The 15,788-nt window shown below is 43.3% G+C and overlaps 1 protein-coding gene across 3 annotated transcripts in view; it reads left to right on the forward strand.

Annotated features, from left to right (window-relative positions):
- Window positions 1-15,788, forward strand: part of CCDC170 (coiled-coil domain containing 170) — a 103,783-nt gene that overhangs the window by 71,561 nt on the left and 16,434 nt on the right. For all 3 annotated transcript variants that reach the window (XM_045865756.3, XM_045865758.3, XM_045865755.3), the window contains 2 exons: window positions 5,778-5,951; window positions 8,751-8,984. In XM_045865756.3, coding sequence (XP_045721712.3) covers window positions 5,778-5,951; window positions 8,751-8,984 — 408 coding nt within the window. The remainder of the gene's footprint in view (window positions 1-5,777; window positions 5,952-8,750; window positions 8,985-15,788) is intronic.

Genomic DNA, 15,788 nt, shown 5'->3' on the forward strand with positions numbered 1-15,788 from the left:
TTTTACAGGGGAGAGAATAATGCAGTTCATCCTTGGAGGAGAAGTCGGATTTTAGTGGAGAAGGCGAGCAGATCCTGTAGGGCCAACAGGTTGAGCGAGGGCATGAAAGCTTGTAGGTGCATCGTTAGGTCAGAGTGCAGAGTGATTGTTCCCGTTTGGCTGCAACACTGCACCCCTGATGGGGTTGTGGCAAGAGAGAAGACTAGATTTATTTGGATTAGGAAGATTCTTTATTCTCTGCTTTGTAGAATATGGAGCCTAATAAGTGACTTTGAGCATCGCGATGTTTTAGAAAGAGGACGTGATGTCCCCGTGAAGCTGAAGTTACAGTAGGGACAGACTCAGAAATGCTAATGGCGCTAGCCCCGTGGGCGAGGAGAGTGGAGTGAGAAGACGAGGGACCCCCCTTCTAGTAGAGTGGTGAACAGAGACCAGTTTGCACTGGGTTGAGGGGTGAGTGAGAAGGGAAGGCTAGAGATGTAGAAATAGATTCTTACGAAGTCTGGTGAGCAGGGAAAAAGAGACATGTAGCAGGAGGACCAAAGAAAGGTTTTATTGGATAGAATGGGAAGGTACATGTTTGTGGGTCCCAGGAGTCTGCATGGGAAGAAAAAGACAAATGGGATTGGAATTTGGCATGAAAAACACGCTTAGGTTAAAAAATCCGTACCCTGGAGACTCATTCATGCTCATTTTTCTGTATTTAAAAAAGCCGAGGAAACATCTTGCCTGCATTGAGGGTTGGCTAGGCAAAGATGCGTAAGGGGTCTGTGGGAAATCCTAGTCTAAGTGGATGGGACAGGTAAATGAGGACACAATAATTAATTAATGGAGATAGGTATAAAATTTAACAGGAACTTGGGTAAAGTTCCTATTTCTGTGTGTGAGGAAATGAGCCCTTTTCACATAGGAGATGGCATTCATGAGAGGCTTTAAAGAATGAGTAGGAATTTGTCAGGCAGAAGAGGTGGGGAAGGGATTCAGGGTACAGGGAACAGCAGGAAGGAGGAGGGAACGGAGGTGTGCCAGGCTGCTCAGGAGGCCAGTGGGGCACGGGGAGACTGAACATGGTGCATGGTGAGGCCAGAGGCATGAGGAGGCTCTAGAAGCATGTAGGAATAATTGGCATAGAGAAGGCTAATTTCCCAAGGCTTTATCCGATGGGTAACAGGACACTGTAGAAAGTTTCTGAGTAAAAGAAAGTAAAAGAAAGGGTTTTGAGTCTCTGAAAGCAGACTGGCTCTGAGGACCTAGAGACTTAAAGGCAGAGAGCCCAGCTGAGGGATTCTTAGAATAGTGCAGAATGGAAGCTAATAAATATTTGGACCAAGTAGTGGTTTTATGAATGAAGGGGTAGACTGGAGATATTGGGGAGAGTGAAGGGTATCTGAAAAAGGTGTGTTTGTTGATTTTTTAAGTTTGAAAGGACATGTCGCACCTGAATACAATATGTTACATTGGAAAAAGTCTGACTGCTGGACTGTCCACCTGGATGTCCCACGTGTGCCTTGCACTAAACATATTCCAAATGGAAATGGTCATCTCTCCACAGATTTGCCCCCTCCTGCCTCAGGGATGATGAGGTCATCTGCCTCCAGGTGTCCAAGCCAAAAGCCCCAGAGTCATCCATAATGCTTCCCTCTTTTTTTTTTTTTAAGATTTTATTTATTTATTTGACAGAGAGAGAGAGGGAACACAAGCAGGGGGAGTGGGAGAGGGAGAAGCAGGCTTCCCGCTGAGCAGGGAGCCCGATGCGGGGCTCGATCCCAGGACCCCAGGATCATGACCTGAGCCGAAGGCAGATGCTTAATGACTAAGTCACTTAGATGCCCAAGTGCTTCCCTCTTTTTAAGCAATTCCTAAACACTATAGATTCCATCTCCTTAAGGTATCTCAAATACCCTCTGCCCCCAACTCTGTATTTAGTGGCAGTGCTTTGACTCAGAGCATTATGGTCATTTGCATGGACTCCAGAAGCAACCTGACAGCTCCCCACTGTGCTGGGGAGGTCTTAATAAGAGGCATGTCTAGTCTTACCTTTCTCCATCTTAAAACTGGGCAGGGGCTCTCTATGGCCCTCAGGCTCAGCTACAGATTCCTTCTAACCATGGCTGAGCATTCTGTGACCTGGCCAGGTCCCCCCCTCCAGGCTTCCCATTACCCTGCCATCTCTCCAGCCCACGGTGGCAAACTCAAGGCGTCTGCGGACCAACAGGGCCCTGCAAGGGTGTGGGGGGATTGAATCCAAAGATATCCATGTTCAAATTTGTAAAAAAAACACTTACCTGGCAAAAAAAAAAAAGAGAGAGAGAGAGAGCCCCCTTAGCATCCCATATTGTACATTGCTGTTCTCTCTGAGAGAATGTTCTCCTTAACTCCTTCACCTGGTAGTAGCTGTCCCTTGAAGACTTGGCTCCAATAGTCACTTCTTCTGGGAGTCCCTTAGAGGCTTAGTTTTCCTTCGTGCAACACGTGTCCATGTCTGTCACAGCACTTAGGTTTATTATCTTCAGGTTTTTTTTTTTTTTTTAAGATTTATTCATTTATTTGAGAGAGAGCGTGTGTGCATGGGGGAGGGGCAGAGGGAGAGGGAGAGAGAGTCAGCACTGAGCCCGCTGTGGAACTCGATCTCATGACCTGAGATCACCACCTAAGCTGAAACCAAGAGTTGGACACTTACCTGACTGAGCCACCCAGGTGCGCCGCCCCCCCCCTTTCTTCAGTTTTTAATTCATCTTCTCCAGTCAACTCCAAGATTCTTGAGGCCAGGGGATATTTTTATTTTCTTTTTTTCTGGGTTTCTCCAGCACTTAGGGAAGAGTTAAATAAATAGTACTTAAATTATGAAGAAACATAGTAAAAGGCAAAAATTTTAGGTAGATTGTCTCTTCCCTTTTTTTTTTTTGTTGTAATGATTCATTAATTTTCGTTGAGACTGTGCCAAAAGAACTCTCAGTTATGAAAGCGAATTATGTAAACAGATTCCGTCCTGGTAGACTATTCTGTAGATAACCGCCTACAACATGCACATCCTAGTGAGGGGGATGGACGTGTAAACTAGAAAAGCTAAGTTGTACAGAGTTGAGATTTAGATATAAGTAATTGAGGTTCACACTGAATAGAAGATATCTAGGCTAATCTGTGACTCAAAGAAACAAGCTGTACAGTAAATCCTTCGAGTAACCCTCGCTTTCTGAGGCATAGCCAAGATCCTTGAAATGTGCACTTGTTCTGTGGGGTGTTGGCTTGGTCCTGTCTTTATCCCTTTATGCCTGTTACAGATCTTTGCATGCTAAGTGGATGGGTCACCTGTAGACATAGCAAGAGAGGCCTTATACCTCCACGTGAAAGGTACTGATTCTATTTTATTTACAAAACAAACAATAGCAGTTATTTTCCTTTCATTCACAAATGTTAGAAATGAGTAATTCCAGGGGCTCCTGGGTGGCTCAGTCTATTAAGCGTCCAACTCTTGATTTCAGCTCAGGTCATGATCTCAGGGTCATGAGTTGGAGCCCCATGTTGGGCTCCACACTGGGCGTGGAGCCTGCTTAGGTTTTTCTCTCTCCCTCTGCCCCTCCGCCTCACTCATGTACGCACTCTCTCTCAAAAAAAAAAAAAAAAAAAAAAAAAAAGAAATGAGTAATTCCAAGGGGAGAGCTGATACAGCTTAAAGAAGTGACAAATTGATGGACACCTGGGTGGCTCAGTTGTTAAGCTTCTGCCTTCAGCTCAGGTCATGGTCCTGGGGTCCTGGGATCGAGCCCCGCATCGGGCTCCCTGCTCAGCGGGAAGCCTGCTTCTCCCTCTCCCACTCCCCCTGCTTGTGTTTCCTCTCGCTGTGTCTGTGTCTCTCTCTGTCAAATGAATAAAATCTTCAAAAAAAAACAAAAACAAAAGAAGTGACAAATTGATGATGTGAATAAAAGCAACCTATGGTCTTATAGCACAACACAGTAACCCATGGTCTTGTAACACAGCCAATAAGCAGTATTTTGCCATGACTGTGCCTCCCAAAGAAGAGATTAAATTTTAGATATGCCATTCAGCAAAATTTGGAAATACTCACAATTTCATCTTGATGACTGAGAGTATAGATAGTTCTGGGCTTCACACTGGCATGATTCAGTCATCAGGGAATTATACTTATTTAAACATATAATTGCCTCAGAGATGCCAGATAGATGAGGACTTACTGCAAGGTGAGGCTAGTTTCAAAGAGAGAACCCAAATCATGAAGTGATGATGCAGAAAACTCATTGATTGGTTCACTCATCCAGCAAGCACTTAGGAAGCCTTACTCTGGCTGGCATGGCCAGAAACCACAGAAATCAAATGGAGGATACAAAAAATACTGATTCAAAGGGATACATGCACCCCAATGTTTATAGCAACATTATTAACAATAGCCCAATTATGGAAAGAGCCCAGTGTACATTGACTGATGAATGGATAAAGAAGATGTGGTGTGTGTGTGTGTGTGTGTGTGTGTTATGGAATATTACTCAGCCATAAAAAAGAATGAAATCTTGTCATTTGCAACAACACGGATAGAACTAGAGTGTATTATGCTAAGTGAAATAAGTCAGTCAGAGAAAGACAAATACCAAATGATTTCACTCGTATGTGGAATTTAAGAAATAAAACAAATGAGGGGCGCCTGGGTGGCTCAGTCGTTAAGCGTCTGCCTTCGGCTCAGGTCATGACCCCAGGGTCCTGGCATCAAGCCCTGCATCGGCCTCCCTGCTCAGCAGGAAGCCTGCTTCTCCCTCTCCCACTCCCCCTGCTTGTGTTCCCTCTCTCACTGTGTTTCTTTCTGTCAAATAAATAAATAAAATCTTAAAAAAAAAATAAAACAAATGAACATTAAGGGGAAAAAAAGAGAGGCAAACCATAAAACAGACTCTTAATTATAGAGAACAAACTGAGGGTTCCTGAAGGGGAGGTGGGCAGGGGATGGGCTAGATGGGTGATGGGTATTAGGGAGGACACCTCTTATGATGAGCACTGAGTGTTGTATGTAAGTGATGAATCACTAAATTCTACTCCTGAAACCAATATTATACTATATGTTAACGAACTAGAATTTAAATGAAAACTTGGAAGAAAGAAAAAGGAAATCAAGTGGAGGAAGATCCTAGAACAGTTTTGTGATGCTAACCTGTTCAAATATGAACCTTTACTTCCTTGATACAGCTCTGTTTTACAGTGTTATTCCTTAAAGTATGATACATTAAAAACTCTTAAAGACATGTTTTTTGTATAGGATTTTAACTTAAAAAGCAAAAACATTGTCCAAGTGTGTTTATATGGAGAGAGCTTTGATTTTGGAGTGACTGGAGTGGTAACTTGTCATTTTTTTTTTTTTTTTTACATTTGAGGCCAGGGCCCACTTAGGTGGGAAAAATTGCCATGGAAGTTTTGTGAGTGGGTAGATCCCAGGGGTTGGATTAACCTGGAAGGGGCACCATGGTAGCAGCAAGTAGCCAAAACAGAGACATGCGGATGTAGTCAGGATGGTGCCAGATTTGTCCGATGGTGGGGTGACGAAGAGTGTCTAATGTTAGGTTGAACATCAAGATCACTGACCAGGAGAGTCAAGTGAGTTTGGACAAGAAGCAGGACATGGTGCTTCAGGAATTCATTACCAGGCACTGGGGTCCCGGGCTGGGCTACAGACTGGGTTTAATGAGACCTATCTGTAAACTTGGGATACTGTGAGATCACCTGATAATTTTGTTTTTGTGTCTCATTTTAATTTTTGTTCTTGGGTTTAGTATCTTAAATTTCTGGATCAGCTCTCAGAGAAAATGAAATTGGACCAGATGGCTGCTGAACTTGGCTTTGACATGCGTCTGGATGTAGTTTTAGCTCGCACGGAGCAGCTGGTCCGTCTTGAGAGCAACGCAGTCATTGAAAACAAGACTATTGCCCACAATTTACAGAGAAAGGTAGGGGATATTGAAACTTGCTTGAGAGAAGGAATTGCGGAGAGACTTAAATATAGAAAAATAATGTACTCCTCTTTCCTATTTACCACTGTAGTTAGGAAACATACAAATACGTACTTAGAATTTGAGTCTCTGTTTCAAGTCTGAGGGATGGTAAGTATATCACCTAAGGTTATGTGTGACTCTGAATAATAGAGACCCCAAATAAAAGTGACTTAAATGACTAGAAGTGGCCCCGCCCACCTCACATAAATTTCTGGAGGGAGGCGGCTCAGGGTGAGTGTGGCAAGTCTGCTCTGTAAAGTTTTCAAGGAGCCCAGCTGATTTCAGCTCATTAATCTCCCATCCCTAGGGTGGTCCACATCCTGGTGGTTCAAAATTGTACCTAGAATCATCATGTCTGTGTTCTAGACAGATTTTGGAGAAGAAAGGGATGAAGAAGAGGGATGCAAAAGAGCATGTGTGAGCTGTCTTTTGATGGAGGCTTCCAGAGTTTTCTATGTAAACTTGTATTTATATCCCATGATTCTGATGGCTGAAACTAGCTGCAAGGCAAGCTGGAAACTGTAGTCTTTACTCTGGGTAGCCACTTGCCTCGCAAAGAAACTCACTGTTTATTCTTAAGAGAGATGAGGAGAACTGGGAAACATGTAGCAGTCTCCAACTGGATAAACTCTCTCTCTTTTTTTAAAAAAGATTTTATTTATTTATTTGACAGAGAGAGACACAGCGAAAGAGGGAACATAAGCAGGGGCAGTGGGAGAGGGAGAAGCAGGCTTCCCGTGGAGCAGGGAGCCCGATGCAGGGCTCGATCCCAGGACCCTGGGGTCATGACCTGAGCTGAAGGCAGATGCTTAGCCAACTGAGCCACCCAGGCGCCCCTGAATAAACTCTCTTGCATTGGATAGTAAAGCGAGAAGAGCTAATTTTCCACTCACTCAAAAGAAGAGAAACAGTTTAGACGAAATAAATGAATGAGTGGATGAAAAGGATAAAAATATAATGATTAGTTATATAATTATTGGCATTGGTGAAAGAAAGAGCAAAACACAGATGTGTTCTTGTAATAGTTCTTAGGAGAAAATTCTGTGGTGGAATTATAGCGTATAGGCTGTGTAATGAGTCACATCTGGGATCCCAGTTTGGTTCCACGAAGCTCTGTGACCTTGGACAAATTACATACCTCTCTGTCTCTGTTTCCTCATATTTTAGATGGGGATAACATCTTCCTCATGAGGTTGTTCATTTTTAATAAAATACATGTTTAAACTCTTGGCTTATAGACTGTAGTCTATTCACATTTGACCTTTTCTCCATTTACTGGATTTTTAGGAATATTTTATTTAAAAAAAAGCAGATAACCCTATTACCATCAGAGACATTGAATTGAGCTATAGTTCTTTGAGTTCTCCTCAGATAATGGATTTCTTCCTCTTTATCCAACACCATTCCTTCTTAGGTATTGTATAATTATTAAAATTACCAGTGTACAGAACTTACCAGTGTAATTTTGCAGTAGAGCGGAATTTGATGTGAAAAAGCTCAAGGAAGGGAATTTGGCTAGAGAAACATGAAAAGGGCTTTGTTAAAGATGGATCTGGGTATGGACCATGCTGTCATAGTTAGACAAGCCTGAGTTTCAGTCTGCCCTTCACATCTCTGAACACTTTACAAATGCGGAGTATATAATTAGGGAAAATGCGACAGTCTTCAGCTCTAACGTTCTAGAATTCTACACGATTCCAATGCCCAGTGTTTGCAACAGATGAAGGAGGGTTCTGTACTTAATATTCCACTCACTAAATGTGACATATGAAGCCTACGAGGATTTTTTTCCCCCCCTTAGAGTCCATAATCTTTTTTTAAAAACCACCATAATTTCCTTCATCAAGTTTGACTGTGAGTGATAAGTGCTGTTTAAAGAACTTGTTCTCTGCTTGGTTTGTGGATGGTATAGGCCAGGTGTATAATAAAGATACCAATGAACTAAAACCTTCTTTTTTTTTTTTTTTAAAGGTTTTATTTATTTATTTGAGAGAGAGAGAGACTGAGAGAGAGAGCACATGAGAGGGGGAGGGTCAGAGGGAGAAGCAGACTCCCTGCCGAGCAGGGAGCCCGATGCAGGACTCGATCCCGGGACTCCAGGATCATGACCTGAGCTGAAGGCAGTTGCTTAACCAACTGAGCCACCCAGGCGCCCGAACTAAAACCTTCTTGATGTCCCTTCTATTTTAAAGATTTTAAACATGTAAGCAAAGGTTTCTCTAAACTCTCCCTGGTATAGCTTACTTTAAAAATAGATCAACTCTCATGTTTGGTGTTGCTCAGTCTGGTTCTAAGGGACTGAAATTAGCCAGTCTAGGTTTTTGGTACTAACCTGCACTCTGGCTTCCTTTAGAAAAGATCAGTGTAAGTATAGTTGCCATGGGGTGGTGGAGAGGATTTTGCCCCTCTACCCTATTCTGATCTTGATAAGCCCATTTTAGTAGTTTTAAAAGTAATTTTATGTGTCTATTATGCTGTACATACTGTGGGAGGGAATCAGATATTGAAAGCCTACTTCTCTCTGTGTCTTCTGTGGCTCTTTTGTCTCATCCTTTGCAGCTACAGAATTAATTCTTGGAAAAATAGGAATAAAACATGTAATCGGGAAAAGGAATCCAATAACCTTTTCTGGTGGTTTACAAATTAGTCTTATTGAAGTGTAGATAAAGATCAACATGATCCGAGTGATTCATTTATATTTACTGACTGTTCAGTGATTATTTTTTTAAAAAATTCCTGTTTGTATCAAATCAGCTCAGGACTCAGAAAGAAAGGCTGGAGAGCAAAGAACTACATATGGGCCTCCTGCGGCAGAAAATCGCCCAGCTGGAGGAGGAGAAGCAGGTGCGCTCGGCCTTGGCTGTGGAGAGGGACGAGGCCAATCTCACCCTAAGAAAGTTGCAGAAGAGGGTGGAGAGGCTGCAGAAGGAGCTGAGTGCGTGTCGAGAAGCGAACACAGAGCTCAAAGCCAAGCTGGCTGAGCTGCAGGCAAGTGCTCAGCTTGATTCCCTTGTTGCTTTTTGCAAGTTACCCCTTTAGTTTATGTGAAAGAGTGGAAGTCTCACAACAGACACAGAAGAAGAGAAACAGGGACAAAAGCTTCCTCTGGTTTTCTAGAGTTGTGGGGGAAATGCAAAAGCTACACAAATCAGCATATTAGATCATTGTAGAGTCTCCTCGATAGTTGAACCCAAGCCATGGCTGCTGCGTGAAAATTCCATCAAAAAAGGGTGATGTAGGTGGAGGGGATGAAGAGGCCACTTCCCGTGATGAGCACTGAGTAGGATGTGGAAGTGTAGAGTCCCTATATTGTACACGTGGAAGGACTAGAACACCGTATATGAACTATCCTGGAATTCAAAGAAAAAAAGAAAAGGGGTGATGTGATGTAGAGAAAATATAAGCATTTCTTCCAAGTGTGGGTGACTGTGGTATTTGGGATCACGTAGGGAGCTATCACGTGGGAATCTGCTTAGGAAGAAGTGAGCAAATGAGCACAGCCCTTCACTGAGAAGAGTCAGGCAGGAAACAGTGTTTCATGAGCTCGGTGAGATGCCTTATCCCCAGAAGGGAGGAAGGTACTCAGATCAGGGCAGTGTGCTTCCTGGATTTGAAGTGTTCCACTTCTAATCACGACAGAGAAGAAAGGAATGACAACTTAAACAAATTTAATCAGAATCTTTAAATGTCCTGTATGTGTGCCCCCTGGAATGGGTATGTGACTTCACAGGCACATACCACTTCTGGCAGATATGCGTATTGTGAATACAGATGTGAATAATGTCCTGGCTCTTTGCAGATGAGCGCTCTGGACTGGACTTCTGGAATGTTTCTGAATCTGGAAACAGACCAAGAGGGAAAAGGAGCCTGGCATTAAGCTAGCACTTAAATATGTATGGTGGGGACAGTATTTTAGGAAATATTTCCTATTGTATTTTTTTCTCCTGAGTCATTAGCTCTTTTCCCCTGAAGCCCTTCTGAGTTGAGGCTTATTTCCCTCGAGGAGAAAAAGGGCAGACACAGGCCAGGGGAGGGAACATATTTAAAAATAAGGAAAGCAGGAAACAAGGGAAAGCATCTGATGGGGTGCAAAAACTGGGGAGCAAATATCGAGGTAGGTATCTTGCACACCCCTCACACCTTGAGACTGATCTTTGGGGGGGTGTTGGGGTGGGGGTCCACAAGCCACTGCTCCCACCCTGGTCGGAAGGGGCTGCTGGGGTGCTGAGGCAGCATCTGTGATGTAAAGCCAGGTTTTCAAATGTCCTGTGGTGGATACAAAGTGTTTCTAGGTGGTGCGTGACAGGGCATTATATAATGTTCAGTCCTGAAGTGAAAAATGGGTTCCCTTTAGTTTTTTCTTCCAATTCTTCCCATTGTCAAGGAGAAAATTTTAATTAGAAGTTATTATGTCTTTACTACTATTATTTACTACTTGACTACTATTATAGCCTTGGACTTGGGAAGAATCAGTTCTATTCATTGGCTTCCTCATGTGGGAGGAGAGATGAGCATAATTCCCATAATTGGTGTTAAATAGGCAGGTAGCAAAACATAGACTAGGAATGATAAATAAAGTGAACTCGGATTTCAAAACGGGGAAGTAAATTCGGTCATAAAGAAAGGGACATGTTTCATTGTAAGCATGTGTCAATGGAATAGTTCAAATTCCTCAAAGAAATCTGTGATAGGAAGGAAGGGTAAATAGCACTGGGGATTTTCATACACCAAGCTGGAGAAGAAGAGGAGAAGAGAATGACATGGAGCAGTCTGGGTGATTGCTAAGGATGACTAAGTGGGGGGGACATTGGGGAGGCCTGATGATGCCTGATGGCATCCCAGAGGAAGGACCTGAGGGAGCATTTCCTAATAAGACCATACTGTGTTTCGGAAACAAGGTGCGGTGGTGCTGGAAGGTACCGTGTGAGTTGCATGGCTTCTTTTCCCTCGTTCCCTCCACCCTGCGGCTGGGGACATCTGGTCCCTACCAACAAATTTCCCCCTTCTCATATAGTGTACTTTTCTGTCCTTGGGAGAAATTAAGAAGCTTAATTTAAAAAGTCAGGGTTGACTCAATCTTGCTGTTTATTTCACTGCTAACCTCATTGTGAAATCTACACGGCTTCAGAGGCTGAGCATCTCTTCTCCATAATTGGGTTGCAGCTGTGCTCTTTCTACCCCGCCCATCCCCTTATCATCTCAAAGCCCCTTGCTTCCCCTGATACTGGAGGCCTGCCTTGCTTTTGCCAGTTTCTAAGAACTGAGCTCCCGTCTCCGAATGACCTGGGCTGGGCCCGACGAAGGGCTGTCAGGACTCAGGGACATTAACTGGCAGGTCCCAGCTAGCTCTCCGCATGTGGCCAGATACCTTACAGCTAAAATAGAATACTATGGTGAATGAATATACTATAAAGCCGGATACAAATATTAGTTGCCATTGTAGCTAATTTTATCACTGCCGAGGGTGGCAGTTTGTACTGTGGGGTCTCCGGAACCTGAGTAACGTTGGCCTGCATGGAGCATGGCAGCTCACAGTCTAGCAGCCAACGAGGTGATGATGGACAGGGGATTCCCCATCGGCGACGCCCGGGAACAGGGTCCAGCACCTACTGGGTGAGAGTGGAGAAAGGGTGGCTTTGGAAGTGGGCCAGCTCCTGGTGAATGGCACCTTGGGGGTGTGGGTCTGAGGAGGGCATCTTCCAGGCTACATGTATTGAGAGTAGTGCTGGGACCCTTAGCCAAGACAGCCCTATAAGCTGGAGATGGTGCTGGGGAGAGAGGAGCCCACGCTTTCTGTAGCAGAAGGGGGAAAACAGCTGGTGGAAATTGAGCCCTGTATCTGAGGAGTATGTTCCCATTTGGTCGCAACAATATCTCACATCTGCATCGTATTTCACCTAGATGATGATAATTGTCTGTAAGTGGTCTTTCCACTTAACCTTTCACAAGCAAGCCTGATTCTTGTAATTAAGTTTTGCTCTTTGGGCGACGTGATTATGCAACGTGTCGTTCTGGTGATAATGTCAGGTTTACCAGTTTCTTCTTCTAGTGTCCATGGGGGAAAGCAACATTTCCAGGTGTGGGGCACATAGCTCTTGGGACACATAAAATACTAGGTACTGCATGACAGGTCACTAATGTTCAATCATAAGGTGAAAAATGGGTTCCCTTTAATTTTTCTTCCAATTCCTTCACTATCAAGGAGAAAATCTTAATTAGAGGTTATTATGTCTTTATGCCCCTAGAACATATACTAGTCTACATTTTAAATAAAGAATAAACCTTAAGCTCAGGGTTGAGTACAAGCAATAGTACCTAGTTGTACTGTTTTGTTTTCATTGTACAGTGGGGTTTTTTTTCTTCTTTTTAAAAAAATTTTAATTCTAGTATAATTAACACATAGTTATATTAGTTTCAGGTGTATAATATAGTGATCAACTGTTTCATACTGACTCAGGGCTCCTCATGGTCATTGTACAGTGTTTGCTTTATTGTTATCTTCCAGTTGTGGCAAATTCTACTGAAATCATACAAAATTCCTTTTCATAGAAATAAATTCAGGTAAGTTCAAAAGATGGTTGATTTAAAGAAAAAAAATGATGACCATAGGTTGTATGTGGATATGGGAAAAATTGTGGACGTGGAATGGGAGAAACTGAAGTATAGACGAATAGACTGAAGAAGGGGATGATCCCAGTGATAACCAGATGCAATCAGCAGGTGGACAAAAGCTTGGTCAGCTGTTGCTGACACCATGCTGATGTCCAGAGTCAGGGGGCGATGGTGGGAGAAGCTGGGCAGCGGACAGGGGCCAGATCACCCAGGGCCTTGTGTGTCTCCTAAGATGCTCGGACTTGTCTTCTGGGTCCTGGGGAGCCATTGCAGGAGAGTGAAATCATCAGGGAAGAGACTAAAAAGAAACAGAAACGTGGGGGGAGAGCTTTATTTTGCATAAAGAGATCCACTTTTTTTACTAGCTAAGGTTATAGGAAAGGTATAGGAGAGGTGGGATTTGACTGACTCAGGAATGACTCAGGCCCTTCACCACGGACATGGGATGCTAAGTCTGCCTTCCACTAGAGCACAGAGATCTCTCTAACTTACTAACAGAGTGAATACTAACTTCATGAATTTCAGAGATTTTAGCTACAAATGACTTTTTATTTTTTTGTTGGAGACATATTAGTGTCTAAGACAGACTAATGATATCAACTATTTATCTTTGTACATTGCCTGTGCTCATCCCTGTACTGACTTTATTATTCATCAGATAACATTTCTGAATGTTAGCTAAGATGGCCTTTTTATCATTTTCTATGGCTGCCATAACCAGTGATCACAAATTGGGTGGCTTAATACGATAGAAATTTTTCTCTCATAATTTTGGAGGCCAGGAGCCTGACAGCAAAGTGTTGGCAAGGTTGATTCCTTTTGGGGAATGAGGGCCCATCCGCTCCATCCTCTCTCTGGGCTTCTGCTTGCTGCTTGCACCTGCAGGATTCTTCTCTGTTGCCACCCTTAGGTGACTGTCCCCTCGTGTGTCCCTCCTTCTCTGTTTCTTGTAAGGACACCCACCATTGCTTTTAGGGGCCACCCTATTCCCGGATGATCTCATCGTGAGATCCTTAACCTTAATGATACCTGCAAAGGCCCTTATTCCAAGTAAGGTCACATTCTGAGGTTCTGGGTGGATGTGTATTTATTTTTTGGGGGGGAGAGGGACACAGTTCAGCCCACTACACTTATTAAATTAAGAATTAATTTCACCATTTATGGAAGGTCGATATAAAAGATACTAATTTGAACTACATTTCTTTGCCTTAAAAAATTCAGGCCATAAAATTCAGCCTTTTTTTTTTTTTAAAGGTTTTTATTTATTTATTTGACAGAGAGAGGCACAGCGAGAGAGGGAACACAAGCAGGGGGAGTGGGAGAGGGAGAAGCAGGCTTCCCACCGAGCAGGGAGCGTGATGCGGGGCTCGATCCCAGGACCCTGGGATCATGACCTGAGCCGAAGGCAGACGCTTAACGACTGAGCCACCCAGGCGCCCCTAAAATTCAGCCTTTTAAAGTGTACAGTTCACCGGCTTTTTTCTTAAGAGTTTATTTATTTATTTATTTATTTGAGAGAAAAAGAGCACAGGCAAGGGGAGGGGCAGAAGGAGAGGGAGAAGCAGACTCCCCTCTGAGCCGGGAGCCCGACGCAGAGCTCGATCCCAGGGTCCTGGGATCACGACCCGAGCCGAAGGCAGACGCTTAGCCGACTGAGCCGCCCCCACAATTCACTGTTTTTAATACACTGGGGGGCGTTGTGCAGGCATCACCACTTCCTAATTCTAAAACATTTCCAGGACCCCCACCCCCCACCAAAAATCCCATACCTATCCCAGTTACTCCCTATTTTCCCCTTCCTCAACATCTGGAAACCACTAATTTATTTTCTGTCTTACGGATTTTCCTCCTCTAGGCATTTCATATAAACGGAATCGTATAATATGTGGCCTTTTGCCTTTGGCTTCTTTCACTTCATCTGTTTTCAGGGTTCATCCATGTTGTGCACATATATATTTCATATATATTATATCATGGAGGGAGGAGGAGAGAGAGGAAGGGCTACAGGGAGACTGATTGATTTTAAGAAATTGGCTCATGTGATTATGGAATTTGGCAAGTTCAAAATCTGCAGGCTTGGCTGGCGGGACGACCTGATGTTGCAGTTCTACTCTAAAGGTTGGATTCTGGTAGAATTCCCTCTTGCTCAGGGAGCGTCACTTTTGTTCTGTTCAGGCCTTCCACGGACTGGATGAAGCCCACCCACGCTATGGAAGGGAAATCTACTTTTACTGAAAGTCCACTAACTTAAATGTTAATCTCTCCACAGGACACCCTCACAGAAATACCCGTGTTTCACCAAATATCTGGGTTCTGTGGGCCAACCCAGGTGACGCATAATATGAACCATCACAATTCCTTTTTATGCCTAATAATATTCCATCGTTTGGATATACCACACATTGTTTATGCATTCAGCATTTGATGGACATTATGATTGTTTTCACTTTTTGGCTATTATGAGCAAGGCTGTTAGGAGCATTTGTGTGGAGTTTTTATGCGCATTTCTCTGTCTGTTGCAAAACCATGCTTGAAGACCTTGACTCCTAGGTTATCCCAGTCTCCCTTTTTAAGACTCTTGCACTACATTTCCCCCTGAATTCTCAACCAGGAAAGTGTAGACCTTTCCAGATAACTATTAAATTTTAAGTTGGCAGGCAAACATGATTACTGTAGAAAATCTCTTTTGGAAAGAAAAATATTCTTTTATAGATTACCCTCCCTGTGTTGAGTCAAAATAATTTTAGTATAATATTGCTTTCATATATACAAACTTAACACTGTATAAAAATTTCTTAATCTTGCTACATTTTTTAAAAAGTGGTCAACAGATTTTTTTCATCATTTAAAAAATTTTATTTATTTATTTTAGAGAGAGAGAGCACATGAGTTGGGGGTGGAGGAGCAGAGGGGGAGGAAAGGGAGGGGGAGAGAATCTCAAGCACAGTCCCCACTGAGCACAGAGCCTGACAGAGGCTTGATCTCACGATCCTGAGATGATGACCGGAGCCAAAACCCAGAGTCAGCCCAACTGACTGAGCCACACAGGTGCCCCAATCTTGCTACATTTTTACCATTGTAAAATTCAGACCAATTGAGAAAGCGAAATGAGGTGTAAAAGTCGAATTGAAAATATTAACGATATTAATTCAGTGTGCTAGATTATGTTATTTCACTGCA

Source organism: Mirounga angustirostris, unplaced genomic scaffold, assembly GCF_029215605.1.
Source record: "Mirounga angustirostris isolate CCGP_5_RB_7025 unplaced genomic scaffold, mMirAng1.0.hap1 SCAF_8, whole genome shotgun sequence".
NCBI lineage: Eukaryota > Metazoa > Chordata > Mammalia > Carnivora > Phocidae > Mirounga > Mirounga angustirostris.